A 23,280-nucleotide genomic window follows, 5' to 3' on the forward strand; every position below is an offset into this window, starting at 1 on the left:
CAGGCAATTTACTTTGGGCATGCTTTCCGTCCAGACTTGAAAATACCAGCCCCTAGCCTTAAGAAGTTTTAACACAGGTGTGAGGGTTCATGAGGACAAGGCTGGAGATCACTCTGTCATGCTGATTGAGTTTGAATAACAGACTGGATGCTTCAAAAGGAGGGTGGTGCTTGGAATCATTGTTCTTCCTCAGTCAAACATGGTTACCTGCAAGGAAACACGTGCCGTCATCAATGCAATGCACAAAAAGGGCTTGACAGGCAAGGATATTGCTGCCAGTAAGATTGCACCTAAATCAACCATTTATCGGATCATCAAGAACTTCAAGGAGAGGGGTTGAATTGTTGTGAAGAAGGCTCCAGGGCGCTCAAGAAAGTCCAGCAAATGCCAGGACCGTTTCCTAAAGTTGATTATTCTGTGGGATCGGGGCACCACCCTTACAGAGCTTGCTCAGGAGTAGCAGCAGGCAGGTGTGAGTGCATCTGCATGCACAGTGAGGCTAAGACTTTTGGAGGATGGTCTGGTGTCAAGAAAGGCAGCAAAGAAGCCACTTCTCTCCAGGAAAAACATCAGGGACAGACTGATATTCTGCAAAAGGTACAGGGATTGGACTGCTGAGGCCTGGGGTAAAGACATTTTCTCTGATGAATCCCCTTTCCAATTGTTTGGGGCATCCGGAAAAAAGCTTGTCCGGAGAAGACAAGGTGAGCAATACCATTATTCCTGTGTCATGCCAACAGTAAAGCATCCTGAGACCATTCATGTGTGGGGTTGCTCCACAGCCAAGGGAGTGGGCTCACTCACAATTTTGCCTGAGAACACAGCCATGAATATAGAATGGTACCAACACATCCTCCGAAAGCAACTTCTTTCAAAAATCCAGGAACTGTTTGGCGACAAACAAGGCCTTTTCCAGGATGAGGGAGCACCTTGCCATAAGGCAAAAGTGGCTCGAGGAACAAAACATTGATACTTTGGGTCCATGGCCCATGGCCAGGAAACTCCCCAGACCTTAATCCTACTGAGAACTTGTGGTCAATCCTCATTAGGCGGGTGGACAAGCAAAACCCCACAAATTCTGACAAACTGCAAGCATTGATTATGGAATAATGGGCTGCCATCAGTCAGGACGTGGCCCAAATGTTGACAGCATGCCAGGGCGGATTGCAGAGGTCTTGAAAAAGAAGGGTCAACACTGCAAATATTGGCTCTTTGACACTTATGAAATGCTTATAATTATACTTCAGTATTCCATAGTAACATCTGACAAAAATATCTAAAGACAGTGAAGCAGCAAACTTTGTGGAAATTAATACTTGTGTCAATCTCAAAACTTTTGGCCACAACTTATTTCAATGACGGCCTTGATCAGGGGCATAAAGACAGATTTTTAAGTTGTCAGCTCGTGGATTAGATCTTGCAACCTTTCAGTTACAAGTCCAACGCTCTAACCGCTAGGCTACCTGTCACCCCATTACATACATTATCAGTCAAAGTTTTGACACACCAAATCATGTAAGTCTTTATTTTTATTTTGACTATTTTCTACATTGTAGAATAATAGTGAAGACATCAAACTATGAAATAACATATATGGAATCATGTAGTAACCATAAAAGTGTTCAAAGAAAGTGTTCTTTAAAGTTGCCACCCTTTGCACATTCTTGGCATTCTCAAAAACAGCTTCACCTGGAATGCTTTTCCAACAGTCTTGAAGAGTTCCCACATATGCTGAGCACCTGCTGTCTTCTTTTCCTTCACTCTGCGGTCCAACTCATCCCAAACCATCCCAATTGGGTTGAGGTTGGATGATTGTAGAGGCCAGGTCTCTCTCCTTCTTGGTCAAAGAGCCCTTCACAGCCTGGAGGTGTGTTGGGTCATTGTGCAGTAGAAAAACAAATATTAGTCCCACTAAGTGCAAACCAAATGGGATGGCATATCATGGCATAATTCGGTGCTAGCCATGCTGGTTAAATGTGCATTGAATTCAAAATAAATCACAGACAGTGTCACCAACAAAGCACCTCCACACCATCACATCTCCTCCTCCGTGCTTCAAGGTGGGAACCACACATGCGGAGATCATCTGCTCCCCTACTCTGTGTCTCACAAAGAAACAATTTGGACTCATCAGACCAAAGGACAGATTTCCATTGGTCTAATATCCATTGCTTGTGTTTCTTGGCCAAAGGAAGTCTCTTCTTCTTATTGGTGTCCTTTTAGAAGTGGTTTCTTTGCAACAATTTGAACATGAAGGCCTGATTCTCGCAGTCTCCTCTGAACAGTTGCTGTTAAAATGTTTCTGTTACTTGAACTCTGTGAAGCATTTATTTGGGCTGCAATTTCTGAGGCTGGTAACTCAAATGAACTTATCCTCTGCAGCAGAGGTAACTCTGATTCTTCCTTTCCTGTGTCGGTCCGCATGAGAGTGAGTTTCATAATAGCGTTTTTGCGACTGCACTTGAAGAAACTTTCAAAGTTCTTGACATTTTCCGGATTGACTGACCTTCATGTCTTCAAGTAATGGACTGTCAATTCTCTTTGCTTATTTGAGCTCTTCTTGCCATAATATGGACTTTGTCTTTTACCAAGTAGGGCTATCTTCTGTATACCACCCCTACCTTGTCACAACACAACTCATTAGAAGGCCAGCATCCCGGAGTCGCCTCTTCACTGTTGACGTTGAGATTGATGTTTTGCATGTACTATTTAATGATGCTGCCAGTTGAGGATTTGTGAGGCATCTGTTTCTCAAGCTAGACTCTAATGTACTTGCCTTCTTGCTCAGTTGTTCCCCCGGGGCCTCCCACTCCTCTTTCAATTCTGGTTAGCGCCAGTTTGTGCTGTTCTGTGACGTGAGTACAACACAGCATTGAACGAGATGTTCAGTTTCTTGGAAATGTCTCGCATGGAATAGACTTTATTTCTCAGAACAAGACCAGACTGACGAGTTTCAGAAGAAAGTTATTTGTTTCTTGCCATTTTGAGCCTGTAATCGAACCCAGAAATGCTGATTTTCCAGATACTCAACTAGTCTAAAGATGGACAGTTTTATTGGTTCTTTAATCAGTTCTCAGCTGTGCTAACATAATTGCAAAAGGGTTTTCTAATGATCAATTAGCCTTTTAAAATTATAAACTTGGATTAGCTAACAGATCGTGGCATTGGAACACCGGAGTGATGATTGCTGATAATGGGACTCTGTAAGCCTATGTAGATATTCCATAAAACATCATGTGTTTCCAGCTACAATAGTGTTAAGGGAATTGTTATCAATGATGACTAATTATGTATACATTTCAATCAGGACTGACTAATCAGAATACTATTATGTTACTGTATATGTACTAATCAGAATATTATTATCTTACTGTATATACACCAAGTCACTTGGCTCTGTCATAACCTCACATGGTCTCTCCTATCATTGCTATGCAGACGACACACAATTAATCTTCTCCTTTCCCCCTTCTGATGACCAGGTGGCGAATCGCATCTCTGCATGTCTGGCAGACATATCAGTGTGGATGACGGATCACCACCTCAAGCTGAACCTCGGCAAGACGGAGCTGCTCTTCCTCCCGGGGAAGGACTGCCCGTTCCATGATCTCGCCATCACGGTTGACAACTCCATTGTGTCCTCCTCCCAGAGCGCTAAGAACCTTGGCGTGATCCTGGACAACACCCTGTCGTTCTCAACTAACATCATGGCGGTGGCCCGTTCCTGTAGGTTCATGCTCTACAACATCCGCAGAGTACGACCCTGCCTCACACAGGAAGCGGCGCAGGTCCTAATCCAGGCACTTGTCATCTCCCGTCTGGATTACTGCAACTCGCTGTTGGCTGGGCTCCCTGCCTGTGCCATTAAACCCCTACAACTCATCCAGAACGCCGCAGCCCGTCTGGTGTTCAACCTTCCCAAGTTCTCTCACGTCACCACCTTCCGGAGACACCTGAAACCCCACCTCTTCAAGGAATACCTAGGATAGGATAAAGTAATCCTTCTCACCCCCCCCCCCCCTTAAATGATTTAGATGCACTATTGTAAAGTGGCTGTTCCACTGGATGTCAGAAGGTGAATTCACCAATTTGTAAGTCGCTCTGGATAAGAGCGTCTGCTAAATGACTTAAATGTAATGTAAATGTATATGTATGAATTTTATTTCTTAATCTTAGTACTGAATATAATGTTTGTGAATGAATCAAGGATTAGAACAATGACGGTCTGTTCCTGGGTAGAAATGAATGAACTAAATCAGACTGGCTAGAATGCTTATCTACACCGGAAAACCTTGGCTCAGCCATAAATTATATTAAATTGGTAGGGAGACGAGGTGGGAAGACTTGAGATACTGCCTTTGTACCAGGGTGGGAAAAGAGACTGGTTGGTACTGGAACTAATGACGTCATTTTCAGTTTATAACCTGTGGTAACCTGTATCGTGTTCAGTACTCTCGTGAATAAAGGCTGCTATTTGACTTTAAGACCGGGCTCTGTCCATTACTATAAAATAAGGGTCTTACAAATCCTTATGAATTGACAGAGTGTTTCATTTTGATTGGGTATTAGAACAGAGGAATTAAATTCCTGCAATAAATAGTCCTTTACAATGTCTACGCTGTATTTCTGATCCATTTCATGTTATTATAATGGACAGAAAAAATGGCTTTTCTTTCAAAAACAAGGACATTTCGGTCTGACCCCAAACTTTTGAACCATACTGTATATTTACACAATGTATTATTATTAAGAATGTCAGCGGTTGTCTTACCTGTAGATGCCAGTCTCTGGTACCCTCCAGATTTGGATGCCTTTGAATGGGCTTCTGGTTGCCACATTAACATTGACATTGCTGTTCCGATAGGAGCTGGTACACTGGGTTGGGGTGGGCCCCTCTGAACCAACTGCCCCACAAGTGTGAAAGGCCCATTTCGTTGCTGTAAAACACATTGTTACACATACATCAACATTTGCGTATGGACACGTACACAGATATGAACACATTATGTACACACACGCACTCGCACACTCGCGCACACATACACACTGTTGAAACTCATCACATTTATGTTTTATTTCACTTCAACAAGCAACTCCATTGCTCTATACTATCACATCATCAAACCCCAACACACTGAAAAGGCAGAAATAATTTTGCATCCTGCTTGTCTGAGTCCTGATTATTCATGGCATTAATGAAATAAGCATTTTCATCGTGTTTCACTGCAGTAAGACATTTCAATGCTATTGTCACTGTCCAAAGAAAACTTCCAAACTATACATTCACTTTTTGTCAATTTCTTTTTTGACATGATTTTTACTCTCATCTGAGTGTGACAGAGTACAGAATAATTTATGAATTCATGAATGCGCAACACCCGGTGTCATTAAATGTCTGCAAAAAAACGTACAGTGGCTTGCAAAAGTATTCACCTCCCTCGGCATTTTCCCAATTTTTTGCCTTACAACCTGGTTTTTTTTTTTGGCCCCTTGTTTAGTGGTGTTGCAGACTCTGGGGCCTTTCAGAACAGGCGTATATATACCGAGATCATGTGACAGATCATGTGACACTTAGATTGCACACAGGTGGACTTTATTTAACTAATTATGTGACTTCTGAAGGTAGTTGGTTGCACCAGATCTTATTTAGGTGCTTCATAGCAAAGGGGGTGAATAGATATGCGTGCACCACTCACAAATTATTTTTTGAAACAAGTTATTTTATTCATTTCACTTCACCAATTTGGACTATTTTATATATGTCCATTAAATGAAATCCAAATAAAAATATATTTTAATTACAGGTTGTAATGCAACAAAATAGTAAAAATGCCAAGAGGATGAATAGTTTTGCAAGGCAGTGTAATTTAATTGTTACCATCAGCACAGTTACAGTCACAAACACTCTGGATAACATGAAAGCAGTCTAACCAGCTCTGCTAGGGCGGAGTAAAATGGTCACAGTGCTGTGTTCTCTCATTTGTGTCTGGAATTTGTGCCGTTATGAGGTCAGATCAACCCTACTCCTCAACCCAAACCCTAATCCAGATCAACCCTACGCCAGAACTTCCAGTAAGCGCTCTGAATGCTCCATCAGAATTTACAAATGCCCAGAGTGCACACTGCGAGCGCTCTGGCACTCCAGATCGAATTTTACTCACCCAGAGTAATGAAACTCTCAGTACATTCCAATTTGTGACTCACCACCTGGATTGGGTCATACAGTGCCTTGTAATAATTTTGCATGCCCAATTTTTCAGTTTTTGATTTGTTAAAAAAGTTTGAAATATCCAATAAATGTCGTTCCACTTCATGATTGTGTCCCACTTGTTGTTGATTCTTCACAAAAAAATACAGTTTTATATCTTTATGTTTGAAGCCTGAAATGTGGCAAAAGGTCGCAAAGTTCAAGGGGGCTGAATACTTTCGCAAGGCACTGTATGTAGCAACATTTGAAATAGTTTTTTTTACATTGGAAAAGAGTAGAGACTCAGAGCTACAGAATTGAATAGCATATACAGCATTTTTGAGGAACAATGGAAAAGTATTTATACTTTGAAAGTTGATACACTTGTAAACTCTCTTTTCAGAAAAGGGACTTTGAATGTTTGTTACCTACTGGAGAGCTCTCCTTTGTCTACACGCATTCAGCATTGTTCACACCCTCTTAAGCCAGGCCCACGCATCTTTTTAAGGATTCACTTGTGCTAAACAGTGAGTAGTGTAGTAAAGATTAAGACTAAAAGTGGTAGTAGCCTACAATATGGAAAAATCCAGGTAAACACAAAGTGTCCGGATAAAAAATATTTGTTAAATATTAGATGACGCTTAACCAGACACACTTGTCTAAATTGATGGGTCATGTGAAATAAATTGTTTAATCCCTAGCCACATCCAAATGGTGGGAAAAGTACTAAATTGTTATACTTGAGTAAAAGTATAAATCATTTCAAATTCCTTATATTAAACCAGACTGCACAATTGTATTTTTTATTTATTGGATAATTTTCCTGTCATAACGTAATGAATACTTTTGGGTGTCAAGGAAAATGTATGGAGTAAAAGGTACATTATTTTCTTTATGAATGTAGTGAAGTAAAAGTTGCCAAAAATATAAATAGTAAATTAATGTACAGATACCACAAAAAAACAACTTAAGTAGATCTTTAAAGTATTTTTACTTAAGTACTTTACACCACTGCCCACACCAGTACATTAGCATAGTTTATATACTGTTACACACACACTTATCACATAGTATTCCATACATAAGTTAAGACCATACAACCTGAGTTGAAATCTGAGTGAAGCGCCATATATTTATGGGGTGGAGACTTGATACGGTCACATGATATTGTTGTGGTATGTCACAAAATCATGTTACGACCACACATCAATATTAATTTTATATATCAATATTTTGCTAAGTCTTGCTAAGTGGATGGTCTCTACAGAAGGTGTAAACGGTACAGACAAATGGTTACTTGCATAGTAGCAACATCAGACAATATCAATAACGATATCAGTGATAGACAAGGTAGTTATATGCATACAATCAGGGGTAAAGTGGCTGAACAGTAGGATAAAAAAATTATTGTAGTAGCAACGTGTGATAGGAGAGAGTCGTGAATAGAGGCACTGCAGATAGTGCCGATGACTGCTCCGTCCAAACCACGCATGAACAAGGGAATCTATATTCGGAGAGCCTGTTTATGTCCTGTCCTTGACTCTGGTGCAGGGCATGTGATGTCTATAGCCTCTTTGTCGCAAAACTCCCTGATCTTGTCATAAAGATAGTTTGTCTAGCTGTGTCCAGTCCAGGTGGTGCTTTTACAAGGAGACCATTTATGGGAGGAAGGACGTCAGCATAGTGCAGCAACACCAGGCTCCAGAGCATCGAAGCTGTAAAACAGGGAATAAAAAAATCAGAAGACATTACAACCTTGCACAACATCAATTCACCTCCCAAGTTTAGATAAGAATAACCTCATACAATTAAAATTATTTTTTACCCGAAGTGCTGGTGCTGCTTGATCTGTGGCAGCGAGCCTGAGGTACAGAGTCAGGTGTTGCTGTCAGCCATAGCTATCCACTAGCACCGTACCATCCTCCAGTCCAACCAGCTGTGGGATGTTTACCCCCATCACAGTGCTGTCGGTCACAACACCAGAAATCTTCGACAAAGTGTTCACTCTGGTCATTCTGAAGCGCTGCTTGATAAGGCCAAAGCATCAGTCGGGGGCAAACTTGGAGTGGCCTGTGATGTGAATGTCCAGATTGTGGTGGAGCTTGTGAATGGTTCACCAGACACAATACCAGAGCACAAACTTGTTCTTGTTTTGGCCACTGCAGTTATCAAAATTCAGGTCCAAATGTGTTTTCCAATCTCCGTATTTGGTGAAGACATGGTGCATGCATTTGACAGCGCTGCTGGCTTTGCTTGCTTGTGCTAACTCTCTTGTTGATGACTGTACGACTTTTGGATTAGAGTAGCTAGCTAAAAAAATGAACTATAATCCAAATCCATAGAGTAACGTTACTAGCAATACAAACCGATTGTCATAGCAAGCTAAAGTTAACCAAATAACCTTAGTTTTAATGTTAGTTAGCAAGCCAGCCATCGAACTCCAGCTGGCTAGCTAACAGTAAGCTTTAGCTTGCAATGAAAACAACTTTCTGACAAAATTAGAAAAGTATGATATCTGAATCTGTAGCTTGATTCTTACCTGTATACATGGATGAAAGCTTCATGGCAGACTGCAACCCCATTATCCAGACATCCTGTGTTTCCGTTTAGTTTGCACAGCTTGTTTGGCCCGTTGTGTTCCACTGATTTCAAAATGTGTTCTTTTCAGAGTGAGAGAGTCAGCATTTGTCGTCCAAAAAAGTAGTCCATCACAGGTTTTTCCCACTGACCTTTGTCGATAGCACCTGATAAACTCAGGGCACCAATGTTATTGAGAGCAGTAGCAACATATTTGCAGTTCTTCATGGATAACGTTATATCTTTCAAACAAACTGCAGCAGAAAGGACTATCTATGCATTATGAACAGCTCATTTTATAGACAAGATGCTACACTGCACCAAACTCATCTCTCGGCATGTCCAGCCCACTCATTAACTCAGCCAATCATAGCTAGCGGGAAGGTTGCTGCCTTTTTCTGTGGCTAAACCAACTAGGCTTGGAATTTAACAATTGTATTCAGAATTACAGATGACATACAAGTTTGATATTAAGGCACATGAAAGTTCACATGTTTGAGAAGGCATTTCTACCAAAAACGTTCAAAAGCCTCTCCTGTAAAGTTGGGCCTTGCGACATATGCCTAGTTTCCTGAATCGGGTACCATTTGGGTTCTCTCCCTGCTTGAATAGTTTCAGCCAAGTATCTCACTATTTGCATGTTTTATGGACAAATGTTTGTTTTTTTAGGGGTGAAAGTAGTTTTTTCCACTGCTGTATTTTTTCTTATACTCTCCTGAGCATTAAAATTAATGTACAAGAATTCAAACTAGGATAGGATACTTTTCGTCAACATATTTTGGCTAAACATTGACATGATTGAATTTCATTGTTATCTCATGCGAAGCACATGAGATTTTGTCATGGCTGCTGGGTTGGGGTCAATTGTAACATTTTAAAATTTACCTGAGCCAAGCAGCCGAATTATGAAAATAACTTTATGATTTTAGAATTTTTACATGAATTACACAAAAACTAACTTTAAATAGCCTTGGTGTCATGTAGAGTGCTAAGGAAGTTGTAAACAGGTATTATTTGGGCACAATCAGACTATTCACATGTTTTGAGAGGAACCGAATGGCCATGCGCAAACAGGGGTGTTACTGTAAATATAGGTTACTTATGTAACAGTTGTTAAAGTACTGTGTGAATTTCACCAGGTTCATATATTAATATGTCATGTTGATTTGTTATCATGCCTGTGTCCTGGGAGTTGGGGAGTGTGTACTTATGTTTTGCCCTCCATGCTCAAATCATTTTGATGCACTATGAGAGGTAGGCCCGCTTTTTCTGTCATCTTTAGAAAAGTTTGATTCTTTTAAGCACAAAGTCATACACACCGTGTGTTGTTCCTGAATAATGTTGTACTTTTAGAGGTTACTCATAAGTGGATGGTATTGTTAAGATGTAATTGTACTTTTTAGGATGATATCAAAATTCTGAATTCAACATGTGGTTAATAGCTAGCTAAGGTATTAGCAGGCTATTGTATGTGTGAACGAAGGCCAGCTCCTTGAATGATCCCAGTTCCTCCTATTGTGCATCTTTTGTAGAAAGAGGCGGCAATTCGCTGAACATATGTGCTCTACAAATGTTTTATTTTCTTTTGGATGCAGGTATGTGGTTTCATCTATTTAAAATATATGTTATGTGTTGATGCATAATAAGGAGAAGCTGTACTAATTTTTGTATTCAAAAATAATTTTGATGCACTATGAGTGAAAGAGGCAACGATTCTCAGAACACATGTGCTCACCAAATGTTTTCTTTTCTTTTGGATGCAGATGCAGGATGCAGAGAGTGAATTCTGCTTGATTAAAACTACCTGATCTCCAAAGTCCACCTCTATAGTCTCAATCAACCACACACAACGCAGAGTTACAGTGGTGCAGTATAGCACCGGTTCCACTTACATAGACATAATTATATTTATTGCAAAATCAATACATATGTCTATGATAATATGATAATTCCTAACAGGAAGTTAAGTCAAATATTGTGATCTGACCGTCTTATGTACAGATCTTTACATGATATGCATGATTAGGAGACAAAAAAAAGTACTGGCATAGTTCAAGTGGTCTCTGAGCAACAGAGTAAACAACAAAACATTTTACAATTGCCCCTAGTCTCCCCTGCTTTGAAAATGTCATGAATCGGACCAAGAACATGCGTTCCAAATGTATTCTGAAGTTTTGTTTTTGTATTTTGGTGAATGGTAATATGGATTTTTTTTTCCAGTTCCTGAAGAGTTTCAGTTTTGGAGATACAAGTTGTTTCTTCTGACAGCCACGCTTTGCCAGGTGACAAACATGTCTCCTCATTTGGTAATCCCAGGCATTTGTTGCTAATGGGAGTTATTTTCAGCACAGATTAGCATGAGATTACTTTTGTCAGATGGACGTGACTGGATTTAACACTGATTGAGTAACTAAAGCCTGATTTGGGGGAACGATGGGAACGGCGCCTAGGGAGCCAGGACAGTTTCGAGTGACTCAATTTGTAGAATTTAGCCTGACATTCAAACTGATTTTGCTATGTTTCACTGATGTGAAGTGAAACAATGGTGAGTGAGTGTTCTGTCTGGTTTAACCAGGCTTGAACTGACTAGTAAGTAAAGAAAGATATATAGCACAGCTAGTGTTTGCTGTTGCTTCAGACTCATTTGATTTATGTGGATCAATCACAAGGTGCCAAGTGAAAGTCAAAGTCATTATGCTACTACAGTCCTGTTTTACATTGTCACCCATTATGAATTTGAATATGTATGTATAGCCAGTGTGTTTCGCTGAATTGAAGGACAATTAATTAGAACTCTTGGTGTGACTGTAATGGTTTAGGCCTGTTAGGGAGGTACCACTGTCAGCTGAAGGGTTTTTGTTGATAACTCTGCCATCTTGGAGCTATAGGAAAAACAATTCTATTAATTTTACCCATTGAGATTTTCGAAATCAATGAAATGTTGCAAATACCATAATCTATCAAATAATGCTAATGACATGTATTTGATCACTTTTTTGTGCAAACAATCACAATTTTTAATCCCTAAGTGGACATGCCCTCTTGTGGGCCCAGTGGCATCATTGCTGACAAGAGACTTGGGCTGTGATTTAAAAAAAACACAGATAAACGACCAGAACGGCGAGTGACATTTACAGTAAAGGAGATTTATGCTTGAGTCAATATTTGCTGCGTTTACAGTGAGCGCAATCTCCACAAACATCTGTGCAATTGCTTTTAAAAGTATCTCGTTGTATCCAGATCTGCGTTGGAATAAATCCCAGACTTGGGATCTAAATTGTCATTTAGATATCTCCCCCACCTGTCAACACCAGCCCCAAAAACAGACATGAATCTGAGGTTAGAGGGGCAAGGTGTCACGCCCTGACCTTAGATATCTCTGTTTTCTATATATTTTGGTTAGGTCAGAGTGAGACTAAGGTAGGTACTCCAGTGTTGCATGTCTAGGGTTTTGTATGTCTAGGGTTGTTGTAGGTCTAGGGGGTTTTGTATTTCTATGTTGGCCTGATATGGTTCCCAATCAGAGACAGCTGTTAATCATTGTCTCTGATTGGGGATCATATTTAGGCTGCCCTTTTTCCAACTTTCTGGTGTGGGATCTTGTCTACAGTTAGGTGCCTGTGTGCACACTAGTAGCGTCACGTTTCGTTTGGTTGTTTTGCTGATTAAAAAAAATGTGGAACTCTGTTCACGCTGCGCATTGGTCTCATCATTTCGACGAGCGTGACACAAGGACTCTAAACTATCGAGTAAAAGTAAATGGGTTCTTAAGCTGGTCTTCTTGCCACCAAACCAGATAAAGAAGCTGTGAAGCCCCCAGTGTACCCACTTTAACTGCATACTGTGAACTAATCACTCTACATACAATTTAGAACGTACTCTTAAGTAAAATGAGTGCAGTAAACCAAGAAATAAACATACTAGTCTCAACATACTACATGTGCATATTACCTCAATAACCTTGACTAACCAGTGCCCCCACACATTGACTCTGTACCGGTACCCCATGTTCATAGCCTCGTTACTGTTATTTTACTACTGCTCTTTAATGTTTTGTTACTTATTTTTTCCTTATCTATTTTTACTTAACACTTCATTTTCTTAAAATGGCATTGTTAGTTATGGGCTTGTAAGTAAGCATTTCTGTAACGATGTACGCTGAAAGTTGGGAAGCAAGTTCAGGAAGTGAATACATTTAATCAATAAATGAACAAAACAAGAAACACAAACATCGCACCGACTTGAAACATGAACAGAAATAATAACGCCTGGGGAAGGAACCAAAGGTTGTGACATATATAGGGAAGGTAATCAAGGAGGTGATGGAGTCCAGGTGAGTGTCATGAGGCACTGGTGCATGTGAAGATGGACACAGGTGTGCGGGATAATGAGCAGCCTGATGACCTAGAGGCCGGAGACGGAGCACACATGAAAATTTCACTGTAAGGTCTACTACACATGTTGTTTTTATTCCCACCATTGGTTCAATCTGATTATCAGCTGTTGTCAAACACATGTATGCCACATAAATGGCCAGTCTACACACACCACATGCACACCTTCTCACACACATATGAACACCCTCTTTCTCTCACACACACCCACACACACACTGGTTTTACTGTCCTTGTGGGGACAAACTGGCACATGCCAGTTTGGGGTCTACCTGTGCTTGAGCACCTGCCCCTTTGCCCTCACATGTTTTTTGTTGTTGTTCTGAACCCACTGCCCTCAATTCAGAATAGTCCTCCACACCATATGTAGGCCTACAAAGGATCTATAGCTTCTTTAAAAAAATTGCCTAGCTGTGGATTGTGTAGCCCTCTCAGTGAACAGCATGCAGACAAAACAGAACTTTCGAAATATTTCAAATACCACCTTTGGAAAGCAAATGGCTCCCGCTGAAAAGAGAAGACTAATCTGTCTGCTTCGGTAGGTTATCGTAATATTTGTTTTTATCAACTTTAAAATAGGCCTATACAAAGTAAAACAAGAGAGAGGTAGGCTTTTAACATGAATGCATTGAGTCAGTGAAACTGGAAAGCTTTTTTAGGACTATAATTTCCTACTCATATTATACAATATGTTGTGTCAAATTAGCCTGTCATTTCGATTGTTTGTGAGTTAGATTATGCCAAAGTCTTCAGTCATGTAAAATTATGTAGAATTGCATGAAATGCGTTTATAAAAGGTCACATTCGTCCCGGACCTCGGCCCCTAAAAATGGTCCACGTGTGATTTCTGTAAACTCTTCTTCTCTACTGCTCTATGCCAATATGCACATGTGCTGATATGCATGCAATGCTTTATTATAAACATGTATTTTTTTTCTCATGTGTTCAGTCACCCCCATCTCGTGCTCACCTTTTGTTCTGGCACCTCCCAATTTACAAATTATGCACAGATAGTCTAGACTCTAGCTTAATTAAAGCCATATGCAAAAATATTCACACTAAGCCAGCCAGCCATATATCATAATTTAGAAGATCATTATTTAAGAGCATTAAAGATGAATTACAATCAGTAAAACATTTTTTTAGCTAGCTAACTACAAAATGTATGTGATTCATCAATGTCAATGATGGTCTACCATTTTTTCTCAATGTCAATAATGTCATTAGGAGACAATGTAACTAGCTTGTTAATGAGTGTGTTGTTGCAGGAAAAATAAGCATATGCAACAACAACAAAAATATTCACTATAGGCATTTAGTATGTTATGAATTTCGAGATATGAATTATGAAAGTCGCTACAATAATTCAAGGTCAGGGGTGGTCTTTTTTCATTTTGGGCACCTGTTCTGAGAAAGGTCTTGCAAAACCCTGGGGACCAAACAATTGATTCCAATTAAAAATCCTACTTTCTCTAACCCTAACCCTTAACATAACCATAACCCTAAACCCCTAACATTATTAACCCTAAACTTAACCCTAATTGTAACCCTAACCCTAAGCCTAACCTTAACCTCCATATCCCTATCCCCATTCCCCCACCCCATCCCCGCCCTCCACCCTCAAACCTTTCCCAGACCCCCTGTGCCCATCACCCCCAACAGAGACACAACTCCAGATTATACATCTCATCAGCACCCTCTCAGACACAAACAAACTCCTTCACTCCAGACTCAAAGCCTCATTCACCCACACACAACATACATTCCCCCCACTCCAGGACTTCAAACCTACAATACATGACCAAAAGTATGTAGACTCCTATATAGCTTATCCCACCTTGCGCTAAAATACCACCTGGCTGGGGACTGTGCCCACCCAAAGATCTGAGTGAAATAACATTTTTTGAAGAGCTGTGAACAGGCATAAAAGGCATAAAAGTTGGTCTAATTTACTTGAAACAAAAGTCTACTGAAGTGAGACTTTGTCCTTGTGTTTCTTGGCTATTTACATTGTTTTGTTCACAAGCTAGGTTGTTTTTCAATGTTTGAGTTTCAACTGCTAGGGAAGAGAAGACAACTCTGCTACTAGTCAGACTCTCAATCTCACAGGCACAAACACGAGGAGTCACGTTACCAGTCCTTAAAGGGGCATTGGTTTCATCTGTGATATTTTTAAATTAAACAATATACTACATTACTACTTACTTGTAATACATTTATTGTTTTAGAAACATTACAAAGCATACTCATAATTTTGTTTTGGCAAGTAAAAAATCTGAGTGGCTGGTAGATTTTATAATCTACCTGCCACAGTGGCTGGTGGTTAAAAAATACTATTTTAGGTCCAGAATATGTTTCTAAATAAAGATTTGTTCTTAGCAGACTTGCCTAGTTGAATAAATACAAATAAAAACTTATATGTGAATGTGGATGCTACCATGATTATGGATAATCCTTAATGAACTGTGAATAATCATGAGTAAAAAGGTTAGACACAAAAATATCATGCCCCCCCCCCCAAAAAAAAATGCTAACCTCCCATGTTATTGTGATGGTGAGAGGTTAACATGTCTTGGGTGTATGATTTTTGTATGTCTGAAACTTTCTCACTTAACATTATTCACCATTAATTTAGGATTATCCGTAATTATGGTATCATCCACATTAATGTAGTATTTAGAAACATATTATATTCTTATTAAAAGGGACTCCAAAATGACACAATACATTATTTACCATTCATTAATTAATTAACTATATTTTTTACTTGGGGTGGCAGGTAGCCTAGTGGTTAGAGCATTGGACTAGTAACAGAAAGGTTGCAAGATTTTATCCCAGAGCTGACAAGGTGAAAATCAGTTGTTCTGCCCCTGAACAAGGCAGTTAACCCACTGTTTCTAGCCCGAAATTGAAAATAAGAATTTGTTCTTAACTGACTTGCCTATTTTAAAAAAATGTAGCCTTTATTCATTTCTACTAGGCACAGAATTATCTGACACACAAACAAAACAAACAGCAAATGCATCCAACAAACATGTAGTCACAAGCTTGATGAAGCTATTGCATGTCATGAATGTGGGAGCGGAATACTTCATCCTTTTGTAACGGCGTTCTTCGTTTGTTGAAAGAGAGTCGGACCGAAATGCAGCGTGGTGGTTACTCATGTCTTTAATGTAGAAGATAGCGATACATGAAATAACTTAAATAAATACAAATCAACAAACGGAACGTGAAAACTAATTACAGCCTATCTGGTGAACACTACACAGAGACAGGAACAATCACCCACGAAATACACAGTGAAACCCAGGCTACCTAAATACGGTTCCCAATCAGAGACAACGAGAATCACCTGACTCTGATTGAGAACCGCCTCAGGCAGCCAAGCCTATGCAACACCCCTACTCAGCCGCAATCCCAATAACTACAAAACCCCAATACGAAATACAACAACATAAACCCATGTCACACCCTGGCCTGACCAACTAATTAACGAAAACACAAAATACTAAGACCAAGGCGTGACACTTTTACTACTTTAATACACATACAAGTGAATTTGTCCCAATAGTTTTGGGGGGGGGGGTATGTACAAAAAGTGCTGTCATTTCTAAACGGTTCCCCCAATATGAAAATACCCTCAAATGAAAACTGACAGTCTGCACTTTAACTTCATAGTCATTGTTTGATTTTAAGTATAGAGCCAAACAAAAATGCTTCACTGTCCCAATAACTATGGAGTGCACTGTAATTCATATCATAGGCCTAATAGTACTGTAGAGCTCTTTTTACTTGCACACAATATAGCTGGATCGCCCAGTCCTGCCCCTAGGGGTCTACCACCCTTCAGCACCCCAACCCAACACATCCCACTCAACTTTAGGATCTTAGTGAAACATGAATTATTGGTTTCAGGTGTGTTAGGCCAAGGCCAGAGTAACAACCAACAGTGCGCCAGACCCCCCCGGGCCAGGACTGAGAGCCCAGCAGCTAGGGATTGGCCAAACAGGTATCTCCCTTGACATGGGAATCTTTTCAATGCAGACTCTTGCCGAAGTTCAAATGCATTTAAGTTATTTGCATATAGCTTCCTATTGGTTAATTCTGATACTTGGGTATCATTATCTTCATCTACATAGGGGGGGGGGGGGGTAAAAACCAGGAAATAAGTTGACTGCTATAGACGGGTTAGCTGACAGTGTCACAAAAACGATGCTCACGCTTCAAATGGGGCAGAGGTCTGTGTGTTATTGTAATTCTGATGGCCAGAACAATGACAAGAAGCTGCCATGTGGGGAATTGTAGGTGGCTTGATTCAGCTAGTTTTATATTGTTATTGATACCATGGCTTATCTTGAGGTGATTTGACTGATGTCACGTCTACGCTAATTTGGCTAAAATCCACTGGAAATTAACAACTTTAACAGTGTATTTGAGCAACAACAAGGGCTCATTGTGAAAATGTATGAATGTTTTCAATAAACATTGGAAACTAAATATAGCTTATATGTTGTCAACAATCTAAGCCAACCCCGTCTGTTTTTCCCCATACTTAAGCACACGTCGGATTTGTTGCTAAACAACCAACCTGTCTATGTTAAAGGCCCAGTGGAGTCAAAAACTGTATTTCTGTGTGTTTTATATACACTGAGTATACAAAACATTAAAAACACCTGCCCTTTCCATGACATAGACTGACCAGGTGAATCCAGGTGAAAGCTATGATCCCATTTTGATGTTACTTGTTAACCTCTTGGACCTCTAGGGGCAGTATTTCATTTTTGGATGAAAAGACGTGCCCGTTTTAAGCTCAATATTTTGTCACAAAAAGATGCTCGACTATGCATATAATTGATAACTTTGGAAGGAAAACACTCTGACGTTTCCAGAACTGCAAAGATATTGTCTGTGAGTGCCCCAGAACAGAAGCTACAGGCAAAACCAAGATGAAACTGCAACCAGGAAATGAGCAGGATTTTTGAGGCTCTATTTTTCATTGTCTCCTTATATGGCTGTGAATGCGACAGGAATGAGCCTGCCCTATCTATCGTTTCCCCAAGGTGTCTGAAGCATTGTGACGTAATTGTAGGCATATCATTGGAAGATTGACCATAAGAGACTACATTTGCCAGGTGTCCGCCCGGTGTCCTCCGTCGAAATTGGTGCGTCATCTTCAGCTGCTGGTATTTTTCCATGGGATTCTGAGACGAAAGCAGGCTTCCACGAACGGCATATCAATGAAGAGATATGTGAAAAAACACCTTGAGGATTGATTCTAAACAACGTTTGCCATGTTTCAGGTCGATATTATGGAGTTAATTTGGAAAAAGTTTGACGTTTTGGTGACTGAATTTTCGTTTCGTTTCGGTAGCCAAATGTGATGTACAAAACGGAGCGATTTCTCCTACACAAAGAATCTTTCAGGAAAAACTGAACATTTGCTATGTAACTGAGAGTCTCCTCATTGAAAACATCCGAAGTTCTTCAAAGGTAAATGATTTTATTTGATTGGTTTTCTGTTTTTTGTGAAAATGTTGCGTGCTAAATGATACGCTAAATGCTACGTTAGCTATCAATACTCTTACACAAATGCTTGATTTGCTATTGTTCAAAGGCATATTTTGAAAATCTGAGATGACAGTGTTGTTAAGAAAAGGCTAAGCTTGAGAGCAGGCATATTTATTTCATTTCATTTGCGATTTTCAGAAATCGTTAATGTTGCGTTATGGTAATAAGCCTGAGGCTGTATTCACGATACCGGATCCGGGATGGGTAGTATCAAGAGGTTTTAAACCCACTTCAATCTGTGTAGATGAAGGTGAGAAGGCAGGATTTTTTAAAGCCTTGAGACCATTGTGTATGTGTGCCATTGAATTGTCAAGACAAAATATTTAAGTACCTTTGAGTGGGATCTGGTAGTAGGTGCCAGGAGCACCGGTTTGTGTCAAGAACTGCAAAGCTGCTGGGTTTTTCACACTAAACAGTTTCCCATGTGTATCAAGAATGGTCCATCACACAAAAGACATCCAGCCAACATGACACAACTGTGTGAAGAATTGGAGTCAACATGGACCAGCGTCCCTGTGGAACGTTTTAGACACCTTGTAGACTCCATGCCCTGACGAATTGTGGCTGTTCTGAGGGCAAAAGGGAGTGCAACTCAATATTAGTTAATATTAGTTAATAGACCAGTAATAAAGTGAATTCCAAGCCTCTCTGCCAGTAAGAGCTAGTTTTATGTTTTCCCCTCCCCACTCAAACCACTCCAAGACAGTCCTAACAAAATTATTGCTTCAGAAATTACTATTTGCTAAGAACACATTTTGTTTATTTTTGACCATTTTAATTGAAAACAATCACCGGAAGGTACAGACCTGGAATAACTATAATTTTAACTATGCTTTGTGGAAAGTAACTATTTTTTGAGGGAACAAATAGTTACTTTGGAGGTGACTACAAATATTTGTTTACAGATCCCAAAAAAACATTACTTTTCAAAACTACTTGAATACAGATCTCAGAAAGTGACTACTTTTCAGAAACTACTGGATTGGCTGCCTTCAACAAACACCAGGGTTCTATCTGGAACTGAATTCATGAAGATAGAAATAGAATGAAATAAGCACACACAATCACCTATACCAGGACTCTCTAACCCTGTTCCAGAAGAGCTACCGTCCTGTAGGTTTTCACCTATACTATTTAGATCTATCCGACAGTCCTATTTGATCTACAGAATACATTTATACCTGAACATTATGTAAATGTCCATTCTCCTAAATGTCCATTGCCCAAGGTGTACATAATAAAGTCAAAACAATTAACCAATTTTGTACAGATAAGTATAAATAAATTGTGCCGCTCAACTACTGTAAGACTCTTTTGATATCGAAAGCTGCAATGCATTTTATGTTGATTCAATGATATTTAATTTCCGTTCGACACTTAATAGACATATTTTGTTACTGTTAGCATTCTCAGTAACACTTAACAATACACACTTCTTGTGCCTGTGTAATAAAACTGTAATTACTTTTGGAGCAACATTTTATTAGCATGTTGTTACATAATACTAGTCATTGCATTTTAATTGCATGGCAATGAGTTTCCTTAACTACTGTACAAAAGGGATAGTGACTGTTCCTTATTCCACTTATGTAATAAATTAATTATTAGGCAATTATAAAGCTATTTCCAAAGTCCTATGTAACAACAATGTTGCTTTTGTAATAATCACAAAGTTACTACACATGTACTGTATAAGAACTGGATGTAAAGTGACCAAAAAAGTGTTAAACAAATCAAAATATATTTTATATGTGAGATTCTTCAAAGTAGCCACCCTTTGCCTTAATGACAGCTTTGCAAACTCTTGGCATTCTCTCAACCAGCTTCATGAGGTAGTCACCTGGAAATCAATTAACAGGTGTGCCTTGTTAAAAGTTCATTTGTGGAATTTCTTTGCTTCTTTGAGCCAGTCAGTTGTGTTGTGACAAGGTAGGGGTGGTATACAGAAGATAGGCCTATTTGGAAAAAGTCCATATTATTGCAAGAACAGCTCAAATAAGCAAAGAGAAACGACAGTCCATCATTACTTAAAGACATGGAGGTCAGTCAATCCGGAAAAGTTCAAGAACGTTGAAAGTTTCTTTGAAGTATCTCAAATATAAATATATTTTGATTTCTTTAAGACTTTTTTATTTACTACATGATTCCATATGTGTTATTTCATAGTTTAATGTATTCACTATTATTCTGCAATGTAGAAAATAGTAAAAATAAAAACCTTGAATGAGAATGTGTGTCCAAACTTTTGACAGGTACTGTAAGTCCCGAAGATAAACCAACGAGTCAAAATACACGATTACCTTGACTATACTCCTGGAAAACGTCAATCATTGTTGCGTGCTGTTTAACATTTCTCTAGTTCTCTAAAAGGTGCCAATTCCAGCTTACAATGTTAATTTATGCAGTAGAGGTTGGAAGAATCTAAGGTGGAAAATGTCAACTCGGTGAAAATAGCTACATTGACATTCTCTGGAGGCAAATTTGAGCGTTTTGCACTTCAAAACTGTCCGTCCTGCTCCATTTGACCCATAAATGAGACCTACCGTTACACACGTAATTACATGGATGAATCCGGTAGGTGGCGCACTTACTTTGTTTGAGGTAAAAGCAAGTGTGCCTTTTTTATAATATGTGTGGAGTGAGTGTTAATAGACTGCCTGGGTAACTGTGTGTGGGTCTGTGTGTTAGGTTGCGTGTTAGTGTGTGTGTGTCACGAGAGGAGAATGGAGAGAGGAGAGAGTGTCTTTATGTGTGGGAGTGGAGAACATTGTTCTAACTTGAGATTCAGAGATAAAAATGTATAATCTTCCCTCTCAGACTGCTTTTCTGTATATTACAAATACAGCGCCTACGCCTGAGACACTCACAACTATACAACAACAGATGGACACTTACAGTCAGTTGGAGTAGGAAGGTCTGACAATGTTCTTGAGTTTCCATTGGACGGGGTGGTTGTTTTAACGTTCGGATTGGTTGGTTTCAATGGCAGTTTAGTGGTGCTGGTTACCGTTGGAGGAAATTCACCATTGGCTGAGGAGAAAAACAGACAAATAACAACTTAGTGACATTCTTTGCTTACCATGCCTTTGCACAGCTCTCTTAATTTCCAAACAGTTGGAGATAAGCAGGGTTGTGTTCATTAGGGACCATAAACCAAAGAAAGCAAACTGAGACAGATGAGGACTACCTGTACTTGTCCAATAAGAAACACTCATTTTCATTTCCATTGTTAAACATTTTAAACATTTGTAGTTTTGAGCCCGAATGAACATGGCCCAGGTTTAAGCTTGGTGAATACTTGGCTGGATAACCCCAATCTGAAGTTGCATGGTGTTGGTTTGTCCAATAGGGGGCACTCTTACCTCAAGACCAATAGAGTTGGATATACTGGTGGTGGTGGTGGGAAAGGTTGGGGGTGCTTACATCCAACTCCTTCCCATCTTCCTCCATCCCTTGGTGGGTAAGTACATTGGATCCGGGGATTTCATACCACCAGCTCAACCCAATAAAGCATATGGACAGACCAACCACCTCAACCTACCACAAGGCCTTAGATCATAAAGCTCACAAGTGCCTTGATCTTTTCCCCCTCAATTGCTAACCTACAAATACATCTCCCAGGTAAAAGGGATGTTGATTAGGTATTGCTACTCTGGACATTAATTACTAGACCTTGCAGAGGCTGTGAATTGGGCCTGTGAGGAGGGCTATGATGATATGGGACTGCATACTGGACTTCTGGTTAAAACCCACACAGACTAGGGTGCAGTGGGAAAAAGAATAACACTCTTCCCAATAATCAGCTGCAAGGGCCGGGTGTAAATCCCAGTCTCTGATTGGTCTGTTCCCCAATCAGCAGCAGAGAAACGGGAAAGGCAAGATAGAAATAGCCAATCTGATTGTAAGAGTTTTGACGTTCCTCAAGAAATTATACAACGAACCAACCGTACAAAAAAGGTTAAAAAAAATGTATGATCATTGAGTCACTGACAAAATGCTGATATAGTGATTGCAATTTCACGGTATTGTTGCCAGCAGTGGAAACCAATGTGGTTAATAGTGTTCTAAACCATTGAAATTCTCCATTAAAAAAGTTTGAAGAACAGCTCCCAAGAACACAATGTCAGTGTCAGTTGTGCGACTGCGTCAGACTATTGTCGGAATCCTTGTCATATCCACGTGAGATCCATTCAAATGTTAATATCCAGGTTATATCATACCTGCCTCTGTCACTCACATGTGAACATACTCTTTGAGCAACTGTGACATTTTGTCCATTAAAGGGACTGTCGGATGTCTAAATTAGAATTTCACGAGCATTCCGGATGTCTCACCTTTGCACATTTCTCACAAATCCAATAATTTCCACTGAAAAGCCACAAAATGTTGTTTGACCATGATCAGAAATAATTACAAAAACTCAGTTAGTAGACAAATGTCCTGTAAATTGTCAAATTACATTTTATTTGTCGCATGCGCCAAATACAATAGGTGTAGACCTTACCGTGAAATGCTTACTTACAAGACCTTAACCAACAATGCAGTTTTAAGAAA

General features: G+C 39.7%; 1 protein-coding gene across 1 annotated transcript in view; it reads right to left on the reverse strand.

Moving 5' to 3' along the window:
* LOC135526149 (ALK tyrosine kinase receptor-like) overlaps window positions 1-23,280 on the reverse strand; it is a 759,574-nt gene that overhangs the window by 72,545 nt on the left and 663,749 nt on the right. The window contains 2 exon segments of the mRNA XM_064954281.1: window positions 4,772-4,937; window positions 21,622-21,756. Coding sequence (XP_064810353.1) covers window positions 4,772-4,937; window positions 21,622-21,756 — 301 coding nt within the window.

The sequence above is a fragment of the Oncorhynchus masou genome, chromosome 32, assembly GCF_036934945.1.
Source record: "Oncorhynchus masou masou isolate Uvic2021 chromosome 32, UVic_Omas_1.1, whole genome shotgun sequence".
Classification (NCBI taxonomy): Eukaryota; Metazoa; Chordata; class Actinopteri; order Salmoniformes; family Salmonidae; genus Oncorhynchus; species Oncorhynchus masou.